The sequence below is a fragment of the Urocampus carinirostris genome, chromosome 13 (assembly GCF_059441175.1).
Source record: "Urocampus carinirostris isolate Australia breed hairy pipefish chromosome 13, RoL_Ucar_1.0, whole genome shotgun sequence".
Taxonomy (NCBI): Eukaryota; Metazoa; Chordata; class Actinopteri; order Syngnathiformes; family Syngnathidae; genus Urocampus; species Urocampus carinirostris.
Window position 1 is genome coordinate 21,565,144 of NC_142361.1, and position 20,667 is coordinate 21,585,810.

The 20,667-nt window shown below is 37.8% G+C and overlaps 1 protein-coding gene and 1 long non-coding RNA gene across 8 annotated transcripts in view; one reads left to right on the forward strand and one right to left on the reverse strand.

Annotated features, from left to right (window-relative positions):
• The window catches only part of rmdn2 (regulator of microtubule dynamics 2), a 56,822-nt gene that overhangs the window by 20,764 nt on the left and 15,391 nt on the right, over window positions 1–20,667 (reverse strand). For 3 of the 7 annotated variants that reach the window (XM_088350939.1, XM_088350943.1, XM_088350937.1), the window contains exon 3: window positions 8,344–8,804. In XM_088350939.1, coding sequence (XP_088207065.1) covers window positions 8,344–8,795 — 452 coding nt within the window. In that variant the 5' untranslated portion in view covers window positions 8,796–8,804. Of the gene's footprint in view, window positions 1–8,343; window positions 8,805–9,854; window positions 10,161–10,575; window positions 10,779–11,646; window positions 11,730–20,667 lie in introns of those variants that run through there. The other 4 variants (XM_088350941.1, XM_088350942.1, XM_088350938.1 and 1 more) reach the window with 4 other exon arrangements.
• LOC148354075 (uncharacterized) lies at window positions 6,348–8,899 on the forward strand. Its single transcript, XR_015852406.1, has 2 exons — window positions 6,348–6,501; window positions 8,369–8,899. It is a non-coding gene; the product is annotated as an uncharacterized LOC148354075 (long non-coding RNA).

Genomic DNA, 20,667 nt, shown 5'->3' on the forward strand with positions numbered 1-20,667 from the left:
GCTCAGCCCACCCAATCACATTGTTCTGTGTGCTTGGCTTGCGTTTGTGGGTAATTACAGTTTGTTTTGTGGATTTTTATCATAAAGTGTCTTAAAAGTAAACACACATTTCATTAATGAGTTTCTTCCACAAAGGATTCTTTAGTAATGAATATCCAGATCTGGGTCTGTTGTTGTGACTGTGCCCTTTTATATACTGAACAGAACCTAGAACGTGATTAGAGTAATTTGGCTATGTACGCACTAATATCGACATTGAATTTACCAGACTTGGAGCGCAATGGAAGATTTTGCAAAAGTAGCATTTGTGTACTCATGAAAAAAGCCATAGGTTCCAGACTTGGCGTCGGTAATAAACAAACTGAATATGGCAGGCAGTTAATTCTTCAAAGTGCTTGTTTGCAACCGTATTTTTACGGTGCATTTCTATGCTTTCCAAAAAAAAAAAGACATAGGATTAGAAATACAGTCATGAGAGTGAAACGACAACCTCCTTTTTTGGAGTGTTTTTTTTAAAAGAATGACATTCAGAAATGATAACAGTCATTTTTAGCAAAACAAATATTTCAATGTTGACCATTTACATTTAAATCAACTTCAAAATATACCAAACCAACCGTGTTCGTGAATTAGTGCTAAATCACCACGTGCAATGTCACAAACATTTAAAGGGACACTGTTTAAGATTTGACCACAATATGTCAGTGTATTGTGTAGCGCTATAAACTAAAAATGAGTCATAAAAAGCACGGGGAAGAATACAAACTACGGACATTTAAAGTGACCAAACAGCACCATGTTCTTACCTTTTTTTTGCATAGCCTTTTGCCAGGTTTTTGTTTCGCTTTGGGGAGCAGCATGATGGCAGAAAATCAATTCAGGTGCCTCTAGGTGAGCCTCATGTTTCTAAATCTATCTAATTTAAACTTGATCTGAAATAGCAAAACGCAAAATCTAATAAAACAAAACGTCCCTCTAGTTGGGCCTCATGTTATCTAAATCTATCCAGCCTAATCTAGCAAAAATGCAAAAACTAATAATTACAAAAAAAACAAAAACAAAAACAAACAAACAAAAAAAAAAACAGCCAGGCAATGCCCGACCAATAGGAGAATAGATTTGGCTGCTTGGAGTGGTCAGGTGCTGCAGTACCCAATTTTGTCGCCAGAGGATGTTAGCGACCCCATGAAAGCAATTGTTTCTAGATTTTTTGGTAACTACTGGGGGTGCCCAGACCCGAAACCTAGCCAAAGACACTTGCAGTGGCCAAAAGCAAAACTGTAAATTTTCCCGAAAATCATTTCAGTTGTTTCAGAGCCTATAAGTCACATACAAACACAGAAAAATTGGGATTTCTAAAGTAGTTGTAAATACAAAATTCTCAACCTACGAGTATTTTGAAAATGCACGTTCAAATTATACTTCAAAATATTGTGCACTCAAAAGGTTCTTGGGATTGTGTTTATATTGGGTAGAGCTATCATCTGTATCAGTGGACTAATGGTGCAATAGACAAAGCAGAAGATTCTACATTGTCCTGGCTAGTTTGATTATTTTCATCACGCTCACTTTGAACAGAATATGTAATAAAACATTTATTACCTCCATAAAACAACATTATATCAGATTCAACCCAAGTCGGGTCCATTACGCCTGACAACAAGTGACGTCACCAGGTCCGACACAATGACGCTATTTCCCTTTTTTAAAAAATGTAAAATAATATATTAAGACTCAAGTAGACTTTTGTTTGTCTTTAGTGCAAAGGTAATAAAAAATATTAACATTGTTTTTTTCTCATTGTTGTGGGGGAGCAAACCCCTACCCCGAAAAACTGGCCCGGAGAGGGTTGGGAATTGGTGCCCATACGAACTACGTGGTTAAGGAATCCGTAACCCGTGATATGACAGTTCATGTATTTTTGCCTATTTTCAAATCAACTTATAAAATGTTTTTAATGAATTATAGTTTTGTTTTTTTAACCACTAGAAGGCGCTAAATAATAAACAATGTTACCTTAAGTATAATAAGTGTAAGGGCTTCTGTTCAAGGCCAAGAACGCTTGTTCGTCAGGGTGAGACATTCAATTGTCATAATAAAGCCTTTACATTCCTGAAGAAATTTTAAGATCACATTTATAGCAGGATTTAAATGTGATTCTTCAATAATGGCAAAGCTAGACATGCAATACACGAATTGAAGACCCCAAAAAAACAACAATTATGCTCCATGTGCGTCAATGGTGGTTAAGAGCACATTTGAGGTTATAAGTGGCGTGTTAGAGCGGGCTGCAGAAACAAACGGCAGTGACCCAACAGGTGATTTCTGCCGCAGGCTCCGTCCCAACTCCACCCACAACACACACCTTCCACCCATCGTGCCATGATTACAGGGTAATATGAGGACATTTGAGCACCACAGATGCACACCATAATTAACTAAAAGTCAACAACATCAATAGAGGCACAGCATGCTGACAAACATTAACTATTAATTGGCAGTGTGCAACAAGGATATACATACCTAGATGCTAATTGTACAATAATAAATATACTCTATAATCTAAAGGATCAATAAAAATTGGAAACCTTAATGGCTGCAAAACTGAGATATTAGCAAAGAAAATCAAAAGCATGGTGCTGCAAAAACAGATTTAAGCTGGAAAATCTATTTTTAATTAAATGGTTGTAAATGCATCGGAATGCATTAGGACTCAATCTTTCAACGGGGGGATATATCAATATATATTTTTTAAATGAGGAATTCGTTATTGAAAGTAATTACACAAGTAAACTAGAATGGCTGTGCGCCATTCTCAAAAAGCAATACATAATTTGTAAGAACTACAACCACAAGCGAGGGATGAACAATGTTGACAAAATTTGGAAAAAAATTGTGACTAGATACAAACACAATTATCTTCGACTAGAAAGACACAAATTCTGCAAATACTATACCGTGTCCATGAGTTATTCATTCGCTTAAACAAATTGTTAAAATGCATGTCTGATCCCTTTAGGAAACTTAAAATGTTATAATAAAACCAGCAGCACTCAAACATAGAGAAATTCATGAGGATGCTGAAGGACTTTTGGTATTACACTATGTATGTAGAAACACGAGAACAGTCTCAAACAATCTGTTGAGAGCTTTGGCGTTTGTTTGTCCACAGGATATGTGCTCATTAGAACAGCTACCGGGTACAGAGAACCCAAAGGACATAGCCAGCTTTCAAAAGAGCTTAGCAAATCTCCTTGGATACACTGTACAAAAACAAACCCGAGTTACCATGTCTGCAGAAGCATGCCTGTGAGCATGTGGCCTTGTTTATTCAGTTTGAAGCACCGTCCTGGGCCAATGACAACGTTTTTATCCGTAACAATTGTTGACAGATTTGACAGGTTTTAATTTCCCACAGAACAACTGTTGAACTACACAGACGATAACATCATAGGATTTTTAATGAATGTCCTTTCAGGGAAACAATTCTGTTTAAAAGATACGACATCAAATTAAAAAAACAATAGGTATGGTGCGACCGAAATAGTAAAATTTCCACTAGCATGCATGTTTACACATTGTAACCCTTGTCCTGAAGGTAGAAAAGGTAAAATCTTGTTAAGTCAACTCACATTTATTTGTATAGCCCTTAATCACAAGATGTTTCAAAGGGACTGCACAGGTTACAATTACACCATCCGATGATCTTAAACCAACATCGTCTTAATAAGTAATGCATACTTAATTCATTTTTTAAAGGCATAGTTAAAGAGTTCTACATCAATAAATGCAAAGTGGATTTAGCCATGTTCGAGAATGTGTCCTCTTCAAATGTCACCTAACCTGAAGGAGTACAGATTTTACTTTGATACTAGACTCAAAACAGACTTGCACCTAATTTGCATGGATGAACAGCAACTTATTTACATTCTCCAGTTTCAATGATTTGTCCCTTGATAATCTAACAGAGATGGTCAGTAGGGCCAAACAAACTACATGCCTGCTCGATCCGTTTCCAGCTTCACTGGTGAAGGATCCGTTTGGGATCTTAGGACCATCAGTTTTAAATATTATAAATATGTCGCTATCCTCGGGTATTGTTCCTGTAGCCTTCAAGTCTGCCGTCATTAAACCCACGCTTAAGCGACCCAACCTTGACCCAGAAAGCCTTGGTAATTATAGGCCAGTGTCAAATCTGCCATTTTTTGCAAAATTACTTGAAAAGGTCATTGCACAGCAGCTAAATGACTTCATGTCAGAAAATAACCTCTTTGAAACTGTCCAGTCAGCATTTAGGGCATATCACTATACTGAGACAGCCCTGGCTAAAGTAACCAATGATCTCCTTTTAGCAATAGATTCCGGTGCCTCATCAATGTTACTGCTGCTGGATCTCAGCGCTGCTTTTGATACTGTCGACCACAACATATTACTGGTTTGTCTAGAACGCATTGGTATCTCTGGAACTGTACTGTCGTGGTTTAGGTCCTACCTGTCAGACAGAATGCAATGTGTTAACTATGGCAATCTGACTTCTAAACAATCTAATGTCCCCTGTGGTGTTCTTCAAGGCTCTGTACTTGGCCCCCTTCTTTTTAGTATTTATATGATCCCGCTTGGTGACATTATCCGCAAGTATAATATTAGTTTCCATTGCTATGCAGATGACACTCAACTGTATGTGCCACTGGAAACAACTGGACATTTAAGTTGTAGAAATCTGGAGGCTTGCCTTACTGAGATTCAAAGATGGATGTCACTTAATTTTTTATGCCTGAACCCAGAAAAAACTGAAATGTTGATTTTTGGTCCAGCTTACTGTCATCAGTTGTTTTCAAACACTACCCTGAACCTTGACAAATGTAATATCACCCATAGTGACTCGGTTCTCCATCCGGGCCCCGGTGTTATGGAACGCCCTGCCTCCGGAGAGAAGATCTGCAACCTCAACGGAAGTTTTTAAATTGAGGCTTAAGACACACTTCTATTCCAAAGCTTATGATTGATGCCCACCTCATATTCTGTATTGTCCTGTCATTTTCCGACTGCCTGCCTGGCTGATACGAAGGAGAAGGACGATTTGAGATGAGTAAGCGGACCAGCATCTGACCTGAAGCATGTCAACCCCTGCATTTACCAGCTGGCAGAGTTGGGAAGCTGCGCCGTGGCCGTCAGACTTTCTGGACTAGTTTACAGGCTGGGGGCGTCGTTGCTGTCATGCACTTTCCGGACATTTTCAACATCTTACTTAGTGTTTACTATTCTGTGTACAGTAATGCTAATTGTGATTAACCCTGGTCAATCCTGGAAGGGGGATTACCACATGTGAGGTCCTTTCTCAAGGTTTCTCTTTTCTCCTCACACTGAGGTTTTTGAGTTGTTCCTTGCCCGCATGCTGGTTTAAGATCAGGTAATTGTGTCATTGTAATCCTGTGCAGTCCTTTGAGACATTTTTTGTGATTAAGGGCTATATAAATAAATGTGACTTGACTTGACTTATTACAGTTTAAAAGGTCAAATAAATTATTAAGAAAAGGTAAACTCTGATTACTCGGAAAGGGGGATTTAATTTAACCCTTGCCAAAAAAATGTACAATTAGAAGTTCGAAAAATATCAGTGTGAAATATCATACCAAATTTTTAATATCAAAATAATTCAGCAGACCAAACATTCCTATGACAGGAGGTAGACAAAATAAACAAGCAAACCCATTTGCCTTATTTGAAACAGACTGCATGTTGAGCAGACTTGCCCGTCATTAAAGACTACTTCTATGCTTAAATCAACAGTTCTCCAATGTCATGAATGCATTCAGAGAAAAAGAAGCTGTAATATCCTTGAGCTACATGACGTGAATGAATGCAGCGGATACTGTTCTGAATTACAAGTTCCTACAAGATGTGTTTCATTCAGGCCTTTGACAGCTTGAATATTGTCACCCCACCAACTTTGACTGAGCCTTAGCAGGGGCACCATATACAATAACTTTACAATTCTCATGCTATATGGTAAATATTGCAGATAAAATCTGAGGCAAACTCTGTAACAGGCTCCTTAGTGTCAAAGCTGCACGATCCCTAATGGCCTGGAATTGGATCCTTTTTTGTGTGTCCTGCTCGCTCCCACATCGTTGGATCTAAAAACAACAGGAGTCGGTGCGAATGCTTAGTTAAAGCACTGCTTTTATAGCATAATGTGCGCATGCAAAATAGAGATTTAACACATTCCCTCGGCCAACTGACACAAATATGCTCTGAAGGTCATTTCGCAAGTATTGCAAAAGAGCTTAAAGTGAGAGTTCTTAAGTTCACTGACACTTGTAGTTATTGAAAAGGCATCCATTTGATTGGAACGCCACTGGCTAAACCAGATATTTAATTTTTCTTTGTGTTGTTGTAGTACAAATGTTCAGCAAAGTGAAATACAAAACAAAGACTGAGGACAGTAACGGGTGGGGAGCAACAGCACTGCTGTGATTTAGGATCCAGTGACACCTACAGGTACGTTGTGATGACTTCATGGCAGACCTTATTTCTCAACAAGGCTATGCTAGACAATTCAGTTGAAGTAGTCAAACAGTCAATAAAAAAACCTCTTCCTGACAGAGAAAGACTGAAATCCATTCAAACCGGAAGACTTTTTAACAGTATGCAGCATAACTCTGAAGCCATACAACCTTGATTGAACCAAGGTAAAATAAATAAACAAATCAGCCTCTCCAGGACACTCTATGATTCATTATCATAAAGGTAAAGAGCTGGTTATGGTCAAAAAGCTCAGATGAAAGAGTTTACAGTTTACCAAAAGTTCCTGTTTTACCAAAGTTCTTGTGAATAATTAGCTCTTAGGATCACAATGTGCTGAGCCGAAGAGGTCGGCCAAATCCAACCGTATGAATAACAGAGTGTGTCAGGATGACTTTAAGAACATTTTGTATGAACCCTATGTAAACCATAAGATCTAGCAAACTTGATAGTGACTTTGGTAACATGACCTGTGGAAAATCTGCAGTGAAAAGTCAGCCTGATTTTTTAAAATTGTGTATTTATTCCAACTTAATAGAAATTACTTGTTTAACTTTATCATAGTGCAATTCTGGGGAAAAATGCAGTACAGTAACCTAAATTTATGGGTTACTCAACAGATAATCACAAAATTATGTTTGTGATGAGTCTGTAAATAACCAACTCCTTGTTTGTGTACTGGTACTTTGCTAAATCTCAAGTTTATTTTCACACAGGATCTGGTAGAAGATCATTAAATTATGTTAATATCTGTGTAATATGTGAAACATTTAAGCTTCAAAAGATCTTGTGTATTACTGAAAAAAAAATCACATTGATTTGAAAAGTAATAAATATTTGATCTATCATATAAACGTATTTTTTAAAACATTCGTTGGTAATGATTTTTTATTTCACATGAAATGAGGTTCACCTGGAGGAGATTGAATTATTTTCTGCCATCTTGTTTCTAAAGGTAAACCCCCCCAATGGGGCAGTTTGGTCACTTATAGTTTCTGTAGTTTGTATTCTTTCTTGTGCTTTGTGGCAATCGTTGTCAATGGTAATACATAATACAGTGCCATCTTGTGGTCAAATATAATATAATTATAATAATAATAATAATTTCCTTGTATTGTCATTCTGTGTAACAATGTACACAGAACGAAATGTCGATTGCACCTGACCCGTTGTAGCGAGCCGATGCAGCCGCAGCCAACAGAGGGCGCCGCCGACCACTTTTTGAGTCTTAGGAATGACTCGGCCGGGGCGCGAACCACCGACCTCCCAGTCTCAAAGCGGGCGCCTTACCATCTAGGCTAAGAGAGTGTCCCTTAAAAATAAGCAATCTGAAAAAAGAAGATAAGTGGGCTAACGCTTGTGATAATGATGGGCTAAGCTTGCATTTTAAAATATTGTCCACTAAAGTGTGTGAATAAAAATTTTGTGAGGATCTAAAAATAATGGAGACTGCATATCTATAAAGAGGATGGCACACTTGACATAGTCATGATGGCTTTCACCCATAAATATTTGGGAAGGCATCACGAGGTCAGAACACATTTCACAGTGTGAAGAAATGAAATGCCAAGTCATGATTGAATGGCGTGGCTACTTTTTGTGACTTCAGACAATGTGCCACAACTTTCACATCATCAGGCTTTGTTCATGGCATTTCAACACTTTTCATACAATAGCAGCACTTTTCCTGCCTGTTTGTGATTTTTGCTTAATTGGCATCAGTAAATTTGAACCTGCCTTTTTACAAGGTCAAAAATTGCAATTCATTCGAGGTCAGGTGTATTGTAAATGAATGAATACAATTATTTTAATACTCACCCTCCCTCACTTTCCGCTTCTTCAGAACTTCGCCCCCCAGCAGTGGCCACTGTGATGCTGCTTCCTGGCTTCTTTCTTCGTGTTGGAGTTGTCCTGGGGAGAGGAGCAGCTCGATGTGCATCGGCCCTATCACCTCCCCGCATCTCTTCACCAGCTTGCCCATTCCGCATCGGCAAGGCGTTCTTCAATGCCTTCATCTCATCCTTCAACTCTGACACACATTTAAGTAGAGCCTCCAGGCGGTCCAGTACCTCAATTTGATCCCCAGGTAGACATGGACTATTCATTAAAGTCAAGCTGGGTGCAAGTTCGTTATTAGAACGCAGGTAATGCGCTGGCAATGAGGCTCTCCGTCTCATTTTGTAGCCCTGATAGCATGCCACAGCTAAGCCGACGCCAGCCACCCCAGCCAAGGCTCCTAGAATTAAGACTTTGTTGTCTGCGTGAGCCATGCTAAATGTCTGCAAAGAAAGCACATTTTTGGGTTACTGCAATAAATTGAATAAAGGGCAAGCTAGCATTTTTTCAAAATAAAACAATTCGGTAAAACTGTCAATACTGTGAAGTCAGGCTTCATATGAACTAATAGTTCGTCTTCTAGTTAAACAAAACCTCAGTTTTGGTTATATTTAAAACAGGGGTGTCAAAGTACTGGCTGGCAACCAGTTAAAGGTGCCCCCTGCCAACTGGCTGAAGAGAGCTGGGAAGGGCTCCAGCACCCACGCGACCCTACTGAGGATACGCTGTGCAGATAATGGTTGGAGGGTGTCAAAGTCAAATGGATGCAGAGCCCAAAAGAATGGTTACAAGCCAAGCGCTGGACTAATTCAATTTTGATATCTTTTGAAATGAAGCATAAGGTGTAGTAAACCGAATTGAACCGACTTGGGAACCTCACACATATAGTCCTAAGCAGGGTTGGGTAGGGTTACTTTAACTTGATTACTTTCGATTACTTTTGGATTACTCAAATACCGAATATGCTAATAAAAGACAAAATAAACTAAATATGAATAAAATTATGACTCACAACACGTGGTAAGCTTTTCTCCTGGCTTTGATCTCTTTGAACTCCGGCAAAACTAACATAAAATGCGACAGAAACAAAATGAAAATAAATCCAAACAGCTTGCCAACATCATTTTTGCCGTTCCATGTATTCCGTTACTCCCCAAGCCTGCACAAAATTTTGTAATTTTATTCATACATAGTTTATTTTGGCTTTTATTAGCATATTTGGTATTGGAGTAATCTAAAAGTAATTGAAAGTAATCAAGTTAAAGTAACCCTACCCAACCCTGGTCCTAAGTATCCCTTAACCACAAAGTTCGTAGGTTCACCATGTCCTGAAAACGAAAATGAATATAAACACTGCACAAGGGATATAGAATATGAACTAGCAGATTAAACCTTGTCGTAGCTAACACCACTTATCTATTAATAACAGTAGGAAAAAAAACGATATAAACGTAAATAATATGAAATCACATAAAATAATTTTGGTATTTTACCTACAACTGCAACCGGTCACGTTGCTGTCGGCTTCGTTCAGTCCAATATAAAAACAAACCAATATTGTAGGGTGAGATTAATAAGCAATCATTTTGCATATCTCATTCAGAAACGTAACACAATGATATTTTTACAGTAGCGTGTTTTTTTTAAATAAGCTGGAAATGTTTACATTAACGTGGACCCGTTTGTCAAAAAATATTAAAGAGAAGGTTGTTTGTTTGGAAGTGGAAGGACTTGTTCGTAAAGGGCATCGAAGTAAAAAATCCGTACGGATTCAGGTGCTGCAGGGAAAAGTTCCGCTGTGAAAAAAAACCCAAAATCAAAATAAAAACAAACAAACAAAAACAGCAAGTTTAACTATCTTTATTTGTCTCCAACAGAAAAGCACACACAATTTGGTTGCCTTAAATACAAATTTGATGAAATGTTAGATAGAGAACACCCGTAGATGGAAAACTAGTCTATTGACTTTGTGGTGATCACGTGACAAAACCAAACATTATTGATAGGGCTAAGTCATTGGAGGTTTAATTACAATGATAATAAATAATTACATACATTTAAGAAAAATCTTATAATATTCTTATGAAAAGGAATGATTACTGACTTAAAAAAAAGTTATCCAATTTATATCAGTCAGCATGTGTCTAAAGTATTCGAATAATTTACAATCTGTTGGCATTGTAATTTTAACGTCGTTTCTAGCAAAACACTCACCTCTGGATTCTAATCCTCTCCCTTCTCAGACGAGGACACTGGCTATTTACTGGCTTGCTTACTGTTGAAACGACCTTGCATGTGTTTTTTGCAGTCCACTGTGAGGTTTATTTTGGCGTGATGAATGGCTTACACGGAGCAAAGATGTTGGCTGAATATTAATTTCCCTGTTTTGGTGACTTTCATGACATACAAATTTTTACAATTATTACATAACAACAGGGAGTTTATAACTCAAATAAAAATGATTTTGTGGCAATCTGATTGATTATAAAGTAATCTGAAGTTGTTTTATGTAATGGATCTGCCATGTGCTGTTCTCCACTAAACACTTTAAACACATCAGGTAATAATTCCCCCCCAAGATCCAGAAGAATGGTTGTTGGGAGAAAACAACATGATAGTTGCCCCTGAGTATATTCTGCAAGCATAGTTGTGGTGATAACAGCCTGTATCCTGCTGTTGCCTTGTCCCCATTGGGTCAAAATCAGCAGATAAGCAGATCATGTCAACACTGTAATTTTATCATCCCACACACATCTGTTCAAATGTTCATGCTACCTGGGAATAAATAAAAGGAGTGGTTGATTTTCTTTAGTGCGTGCAAAAACACAAGGCATTTAGTAAACCGTGTCCTGGTGAAAAGGAGCATAAAAATAATCACTCCTTTATGCAAAGCTTTGATGATATTTGACATGATTGATTTCAATGCAATGAAACTATTTTTTCCTGATTGAAAAGAGTGGAAAAAGGTAAATAAGTGATGCTATGGATATAGTGGCATTGATGCTTTGGCAATGTGTATTGAACACAAAATGCGCAGAGAGAATCAGAGCAAGGAAGGAACATTGAATTTGTATACATATTCTAAAGCGGGCATTAATATTGAATGCATGCATCTCCATGTCATCATGAAGTCAAAAAATAAAAGTTGAATCTTACAGATGAGATAATAACTAATCAGATACAAAGTACAGGTAAAACATAAGGTCATGGTTAAATGATTAAAGAAGATTAGCAAACAATCCATTCAAACTTTACCAACAGGGACGAAGAGAAAGTGGCTTTTACCTGGACATAAGTCCAACTTAAATCTCTCCGAACAGACGTTGAAGAACAGCGAAGAGGCCCACAGTAAATGATGGGTCAATATCCTGGACAAAGTCGTAAATATATGTACAGCATATAGATTGTTTCAATTTATATCTCGGCAGTAATTTAAGCATTTATCAGATATGTTGGTTGTTATTATGCAGAAATAAATACACTACATTGTACTGTATATCCATCCATCCATCACCTTGGGTCGTGGGGGTAGCCTCAGCAGGGAAGCCCAGATGACCCTATTCCCAGCCATTTCATCCAACTCATCTGACAGGATCCCGTGGAGTTCCCAGATCAGCCTAGAGATGTAGTCTCTCCAGCGTGTCCGGGGTCGTTTACGGGTCCTCATGCCGGTGGGACATGCCGGGAACACCTCTTAAGGGAGGCATCCAGAAGGCACCCTTATCAGATGCCCAAGCCACATCAGCTGGCTCCTCTCAACATGAAGGAGCAGCGGCTCTACACTCTCAAATGATCAAGCTTCTCACCCTATCTCCTAGGGAGAGGCCAGCTACCCTGCGGTGGAAACTCATTTCAGCCGCTTGTATCCGGGATCTTGTTCTTTCGGTCATGACCCACGGTTCATGACCATAGGTGAGGGTAGGAACATAGATAGACCGGTAAATCGAGATCTTTGCCTTTTGTCTTAGCTCCTTTTTAACACGACATACTGGTACAGAGTCCGCATGACAGTAGACACTGAACCGATCCGTCTGTCGATCTCCTGTTCTAACCTACCCTCGATCGTGAACAATACCTCAAGAAACCTGAATTCCTCCACTTGTGCAGGGAAAGAGCATGCCACCCTTTTCCGGCTGAGAACTATAATCTCGGATTTGGAGGTGCTAATCTTTATCTTGGTGTAGACACTACACTGTAGAGGAACTTTACTGCCACAAATACATTTCCCCTAACATTTTCCAACCAATGGCTCTGCCAACACCTCGAAAGACCCACAATTCATTCGCAGGAAGTGACAAGACTCTCCAGCTGTATAAAAACGATTTGTCTGTCGCAGGTGTTCAGATGAAATCAGCCACAAGATTAACCTCCAAAGGGGAAAAAAAAGGGTTTTCTTCAGCTTCCTGTGAGGCCATGTGTGAAATTACACTGCGCCCTCCGAAGGAATCCCACCCAAGCACGTGGAGAACATACAAACTCCGCAAATGATGGCTGGTAGCTGGATTTGAACTTATGACCTCTGTGCCGCGGATGCGTGAACCACTCACCTGCCGTGCCGACGATTCCGAACCAAATAAATACAATTTAAAGCAATTTTCTCTAAACAGGCCGCTCTGCACTCTGCTGCAAACCGCTCCAGTGACAGCTGAAGATCATGGCTTGAGGAAGCCAACTGCACCACATCATTTGCAAAAAGCAGCGATGCAAAGCTGAGGCCCCCAAACTCGATCCATTCAACTCTATGGCTGTGCCTAGAAATTCTGTCCATAAAAGTTATGAACAGAATCTTTGAAAAAGGAAACCTTGGCAAAGTCCAACTCCCACTGTAAACAAATCTGACTTATTGCCCGCAATGCAGACCAAACTCTGGAACCAGTCATACAGGAACCAAACAGCCTGAATAAAACTGTCTGGTACCCCATACTCCCCACAGGGCTCCCTAGGAACACGGTCGAATGCCTTTTCCAAGTCCACAAAACACATGTAAATGGGTGGGCAAACTCCCATGCACCCACGGCAGGCACCGAGTACCTTACAGCCACAGCTCCGATCAGCCGCCTCAACAATAGTTTAGAACATGGTCCACTCCTTGCTTCCTTCGGGACATGGGTGAAGTTCTGGTGGGAATTAAAACTTCCTGAAGGGAGATTCTTTTACGCATTTCCAACAGACCCTCACAACACGCTGGGGTCTGCCAGGTTTACCTGGCATATTCCCTCCACCATCAGAGCCAACTCACCACCAGGTGGTGATCAGTTGACAGCTCTGCCGCTGTCTTCACCCGAGGGTCCAAAACATGTGGCAGCAAGTCTAATGACTACAAAGTAAATCATTTAAGTGCGGCCTAGGGTGTCCTGGTGCCAGGTGCAGATATCAAAACTTTTATGTCCGAACATGATGTTTGTTATCGACAAGCCTTGTCGGGTGCAGAAGTCCAATAGCAATACACCACTCGGGTTTAGATCTAATTACACCCCTCCAGTTCTCACTGTCATTGCCCACATGAGCGTTGAAGCCCCCGAGCCATACGAGGGAGTCCCCAGGGGGAGCGTTTGTACTGTATATTAATATTATTGTTATTATCATTATTACTATATGTGTTCAGAAGGACAACGCTACCAAGTGTATATTTGAAAAAATATACACATAAAATGTATTTATTTATATTTGTGATTGTTCATGAACCTTCCTGTTGAAACGTGTTTTATTCATTTATAAGAAACTGTGCTGCAACTAATTCCGTTTTGCTGTGTTACAATTACAAACAAAACGTAAAAGTAAAAACTACTTTTCTAGTCCAACAGATGCTCACTTTCAGTCTGCATTATTTTACGGTAGGCCTAAAATGTGTTCAGCAAACACGCTGGTTTAAGGAGGATTCCATTAAGACTTACACAAAAACCATTCTAGTTCTCAGCTTGTTCAAATGTGGTTTGCACTGTTAGTCACAGGGTGCCCTCTAGTGTGCAATACTGAATTGAACATGCATAAGAATTAAACTACTTTCCTTAACATGAAATGAATGAATGAAATGAATCAAAATAACAGTACAATACAAAAAGTTGTGTGTACAATACAGTATTGCTGAATTTACGTAAATGACTTGGCTATTTGGATCCATGCAAGTTTGGGGAATAATTTGTTGAAGTGGGGGGGCAAAAATCCCCCCAAAAACTGTTGCTGTAATTGCATCCTACATTTCTTAATCCTAAAAAAATAAATAATCAACAGTTAACTCAGTTTTCTCTCAAGCTACATCTAAGACTATGTATTTGTTTTATTTTATTTGTTGAGGTTTTTTTTTAAATTTCACTAATAGCACCTTAAAAATGTATTTCCCAACTATGGTACAATAAAATGAGCAAAACTATCCTTAATATACAATTGGTTTCTATTCATAAAAAAAAAAGAATAAACTACTTTATAATCTGAAAAATATCTTGAAATGTCTGCTTTTTTTTCTAGAATAATTTGTAAATAAAAAACGTTTTAAAAATACTCAAATAGAGTAAACTATCTGAACCCAGAACAATATTTTTCACACCGAAAGATAATTAGTTACCTATTTTGTTAACTTTATTAAATGTGGATTTACATCTAACAATTTACAGCACACACGCCGTTACAAGTTTTCACCGACAGAGGGCACAAAAATATTACAAATTGAAGGACATTACATTGTGTGCGTGTGCAGTCAGGCACAGACTACCACTTTTGAAAGTATACATAATTACCTTTGAAACATATTTACCACTTAATTCTAACTGTATTATTATGAGCTACATTTTTGGGATACTCTTACACAATCTCAAAGAAAAATACACACTTGCATGGTAAGGTTAATATTCATTTGACTTGGTAAAACCTGATTATATTAAAAGAATGGTGATCTGGTGGTTTGCAGGTTGGGTAAGACAATTTGGATGGTTTTAATTGTGCCACAGTCAAAAAAGTTTTGGCAAAAAGCAAACAAAAAATAAAAATAAAAAATAATTGTCTTTTTTTCCCTAGGGTAAGTCTACTTTTTCGTGTTTGTGAATCCAATAGATGAGGTGCACTAGTGTTTTTTTTTTTTGCAACACCCCTGGAAAACCTCATAATTTTGTGACCAAAAGTAGTAGATTGACAGAGAGCATGTCTAAAAGGTGGTGTGGATGGACTAATTGGATTTTGAGGGTTTTGACAGGCCATTCTCGAAATTTGTGTAAAATTCTGATTCCTTATGCTCACTCTAGATCAGGGGCCACATGGTAGAAAAAACATTCTCACAGGGGCCAGACTAGTAAAATTTTGGCATAAAAATGATGTATGATATGATTACAAAATGATTATTGCGGGGTGTCTTTTTCTCAATAGTTGTTTTCCCTCAGTAAGATTGAATCTTTTGCAGTTTTTATAAACCGTGCATTTGTAAAAAAAAAAAAGAAGCATAAAACATTAATTACCAACACAATTTATTTATCGCTTAGAAACTTATGCAGACTGGAAAGTGACAAAAGCAGCATTCCAACAGTAATTTAAATGATCAATTTTAAAGGTGGGTCCAAAGTTATATATTTACTCTATTAAGTATGTTTTAACAATGCCAGAATGAGTCAAGCCATTATGCTTTATTTTCCATTGCACCTATCTGCTTTATATTATTTTAATCAGAGCTGCTAGGGGCAGAACAAACCCCCCAAAAAGAAGAGTTTATTGGAACGCATCTAAGAATTGCACGCAAATTATGTGTTAGTCCGCTGCCATTTCCTGGCTTAAAGTCGGAACAGCAGCCTAAAGTTCTCACCCCCCACCTTTAATGACTTACAAGTCTTTCTGCTTTTTTTTTTTTTTTTTCCAATAAAATGTTCACCCGGAAACGGAAATTTTGTAAATTTTATATCTACAATAGAAAGGAGCTAAAGCTTTTTCAAATTTCAGCAAAGACACACAGGTGACATCAGTTTTAAATTAGCATTTTTGTATCTTTTGTATTTTTCATTTTGCAACATGACTTTTATTAAAAGTAGAATAACATAGGAATTGGTTTCTTCTATATTCTCTTGTTCATTAATGGTAAACAGCAAATACAACAATTGAGTGTGTATCGCAGTAATGCCTGTGGGTTGTTGTGATAAATTTTTCTCTTGTGCTTCTCTCAGAATTGTCTCGCGGGCCACATAAAAGAACGTGGCAGGAAACATTTAGCCCATTACAACTCATGTCCTCCTGATATCCAAATTTGAGTAAAATCGCTAATTTCCTTTGTCAATCCTACAATCAAATAATGCAACTAGAAAACATATGTTACAAGTCGTGCGATCCAAAAAAAAAAAAAAAAAACATGCAAAACACAATGCCGCTCCCCCCGTATTTGCAAGAGTTGCAATTCCTCCTGTAGTTCCATGTCTTTCTTTTCACATGTGGTTGCAGTGGGAAAACCAGCACGGTGCCGAGAATAGCTGAGGGTGGGGAGGGAAGGCGGACTCGCATTTGGCCTACTGTGTGTGCTGCTGTGGAGTTTCTTTCAACCGTCCGTTGGCCCACCGAGTGGAGACTGCTTCCTCTTATGCATGCCAGTGGTCAGCACCAGGCCTACACACCCTCAACTATTTCTGTCGTCTTTCATTTTCTTTGAATCTTTGTTTAACGCACTCACAGCAACCTCATCATTTTGTATTTATCAAAAGGGGGCACAACGGAACGTTTTATTCTAGTTCTTCCATTATTAAAGTTTTGGTCAAGCTTGGGAGTCAAGAAGTGTCATCAAAGTAAAAGATGAGTAATGTTATAACTAGGCTCGGAAATTTTAAAAATAAACGCAAGGCACTGACCATCAAAGAGTAATGGACTTTAGAGGATAACACTGACAACATTCCTGTGGTTTTAACGTTTGTTGCTTATCACAAGATTATGTGGAGCTGATTAAGACTTAAGCCGTAATGAGTATTTGGCTGCACAAAAAAAATCGAGCATTCCTCAAGTTTAACATCTGAATATCTTGGGAAACTGCCCTGGCTGCAAACATAAAATCAAAATGATGTTACCTGTAGCAGCAAGACAACAGGAAATCATGTCGCATTCATTTTGGTGAGCCTTGTGTTATGTCACATAAATAAAAATTTCAAGCATTTTTAATGCACAATAATATGATAGTTTATATATTTTTGTTCATTATTCAAATCAATGTTGTTTTTTTAATAAATGCAATTTGTTTACCACAAGAAGGAACTTAATAATACACCCTGTCCCTACAAATATATCTCTATAAAAGGCCAGTAGAGTTCAAATGTGGCTTCTCCAACCAAATGCTGTATACGCATTCAAACCACATTGTGGTCAAGAAACTATCATTTCAAACGTACAATATGGTCTTATCTTAGACTCAAATGCCTACACATCCCTTTTCTGCCCTCTCACCCACTGGACACATGCACACTGCTGCATTCCTCCAATGTCCACTTCTCATGGCGAAGGAACCAGAACGTGTGGCCTTGCTTTGAAAAGTAAAAATTGTGTCGACATTTCTCATCTTGTCCTTCCGCGACATTCGATCCTGTAACAGTAGCTGAAGGCTCTGAATGACAGACAGTTCTGGATCCCCCCAAAAGGAAAGATAAGCCGGCGTATGTGTCTGCCCATGATTTAACCCCTTGCTGTAGGGAATTGGATGGAATCCCACGCAAGTTCTTCACCCATGACATACACACAATAAACGTAAGAAAGGAGTAACTCTTTTAGATCTACACTCTGATGCAATCAAAATATCCAGAGCATTCTATATTTTTATGACTTTTGCACATCAACAAATTGATTTATTTAGAAATAGGATACTATATTATTCACAACACATTTTTTAAGTACTATATTTGACTCAAAATGTGTAAAAATATCCTAATCGTATCATTACAAAAATTGTAAGGCGCATCCCCCCAAATTCCAATGTATCCCCTATGTATATATATATATGTATATATATATATATATATATATATATATATATATATATATATATATATATATATATATATATATATATATATTTACATTTATATTTTTGGAAATATTGTACAATTAAATTGTATTAATACAATTTGTATTTATAAAATATGAAACATTTTCTGGCATAGAATTGAGCAAGAATCCTATGCATGTAATGCAGTTAAGAAGTCGCCAAGATTAACAGGCAACAGCAGCTGGATCCTTCAGAAACGTTTAATCAAATGAGCTCCCCGAGATAATCCCACCATATGTTACACAGTCTCAGCTAGAAATCAAATTTGCACATGATTCCATTTAGGGCGAATCAAAAGCATCCAACTATGGCCCAAATCGTTTGAAAAATACCCCTAGAGTAACTTAAAACACATGATTATAATCATCAGTTCAGTTCTATGTTATTGTTTTCCAGTATCAAATAATTTGTTTGCAATCAGCTGCTACTGAAAGACAATATTATGAAAAACTATGCATTCCAAAGTGAGAATTTTACTGAGTAACGAATTTCTCCAAACATGACTTAAGTTAACAATTTATTAAACACTCAAAATAAGGACATCAATGGATTTTGAACTTGGAAGGAAACCTAGTGTGAGAGCTAAAACCTCAGATAATAAATTTTAACATTTTCTTAAAGCCATCACTTGAGTCAAGTCAAGTCAATCCAAGTCATGTTTATTTGTATAGTCCTTAATCACAAAGAGTCTCAAAGGGCTGCACAGACATATCAAATCGTCTGGGTTAGTGACAATCATGTAAATTGTGAATAATAGTCAAAATTTAAAAAAAAATGGCATCCTATGGGGATTTTTGTAGCTGCTAAGCGTTATTACAATTATTTTCAATGCACTATTGTTATATTTTAGGCCAGTATCCAAGCACGATGTTGTAAATATTTGTTTGCCTTTTTATCATGACAGCGTTTGATCTTTTTTCCCTTATGTGTTTAATTACTTGTTTACCAGGGAGTGCCATGTCTAATCTCATTGCATAGTATGTTACACAACGTTGATATCAATGACAACAAAGACAATTCAATTTGATTCAATCTCTTTTGCAGGTGTCCAATATTAAAAAAGAAAATACTTATCATCATCGAGACTGGGTGAAGATTTGACATCTTTTGAAGAATGACAATGGAAAATGCCAACTATCAGCATAGATTATCATCAGGCAAGAGCTTTTATGAAATTAGTAGTTAATCAGATTTTACCCATACTTTGGTATTTTATTTACGTGGATTAGATGCCTGGGGATTAAGTGTTGTCTGTACAAGTGAAAACATCCCTGTGTCTCTGTTACTCTGCTCCTCCCTTCATCTTGCCTGATAGAAACCATTAGCCACAGGCAAAGATGCAAAGAACTTCCCAGGTTGCCGTGGTAACAAAAGGATTTTTAACAGAGTAGACATATTGTAGGTGTCTAATTTTCTCTGTCATGCCAAAAATCAAGTAACTTTGGGTATGTCTTCACCTACTGAATTTATAATCAGGCATTTTTATGATAAAATATCAAATAAACGTTAAGAATATTAAAATATTATACTTTCCCCTTTAACCTATAATGTAAAGTTAGCGGCTAAAAGCATTAATAAACCAACTATCCACTAAATATGTAAAAATAAAACCAGAGTTCACAAACCATTGATCAATAATACCTGCTGTTTTGTCGTCACGTCTAAGAAATAGGATAAGAATCTTGAAAATAAATAACAGATGTAGAGATCGTCTTCCAGATATACAGGTTGAAACAGATGCCAAGGGCGTAACCTGAACAATATATCATAAATAAATATTCAAAGATGCATGTGCAAACAGCATGACGGAAAAATTGATGTATTTAGGCACCACGGGAATTGGGTTCTTGTCAGATTAGGTTTTGAAGAGTTAATTTTATACAAGATATCCCAAAGTAACAACCTCACATGGCTTCTTACTGCCTCTGTGAAGGATGGATGAGAAATGGGATTCAGACAGGCGAAATCCAACAATTGGGTCTGGGGAAAGGTAAGAGACCTGCTGCAAATTAGTTGTGGTTTAACCCAATGCCTTAACCCATGTCCTCAGATGAGAATCTAAACTTCTTACAGAGGTAGCCACTGGTTAGTTCAGGGGCTGAGATATTCCTGAGTATTTCAATATGAGGATATATATAGAGAGAACTATATATTTTTGAGCCACTAGAAGACCAGAGCTGTTGTGAGCTGAGAGCGTTAAATGGAGCATAAGGTGCTGCTCGGGCAGGAAAAAAATTAAGTAAAAATCTGAATTATAAAATAAGTAGCCAAAACTTTACATCTCATGTAGGGTGGGGATTAACAAAAAGTGG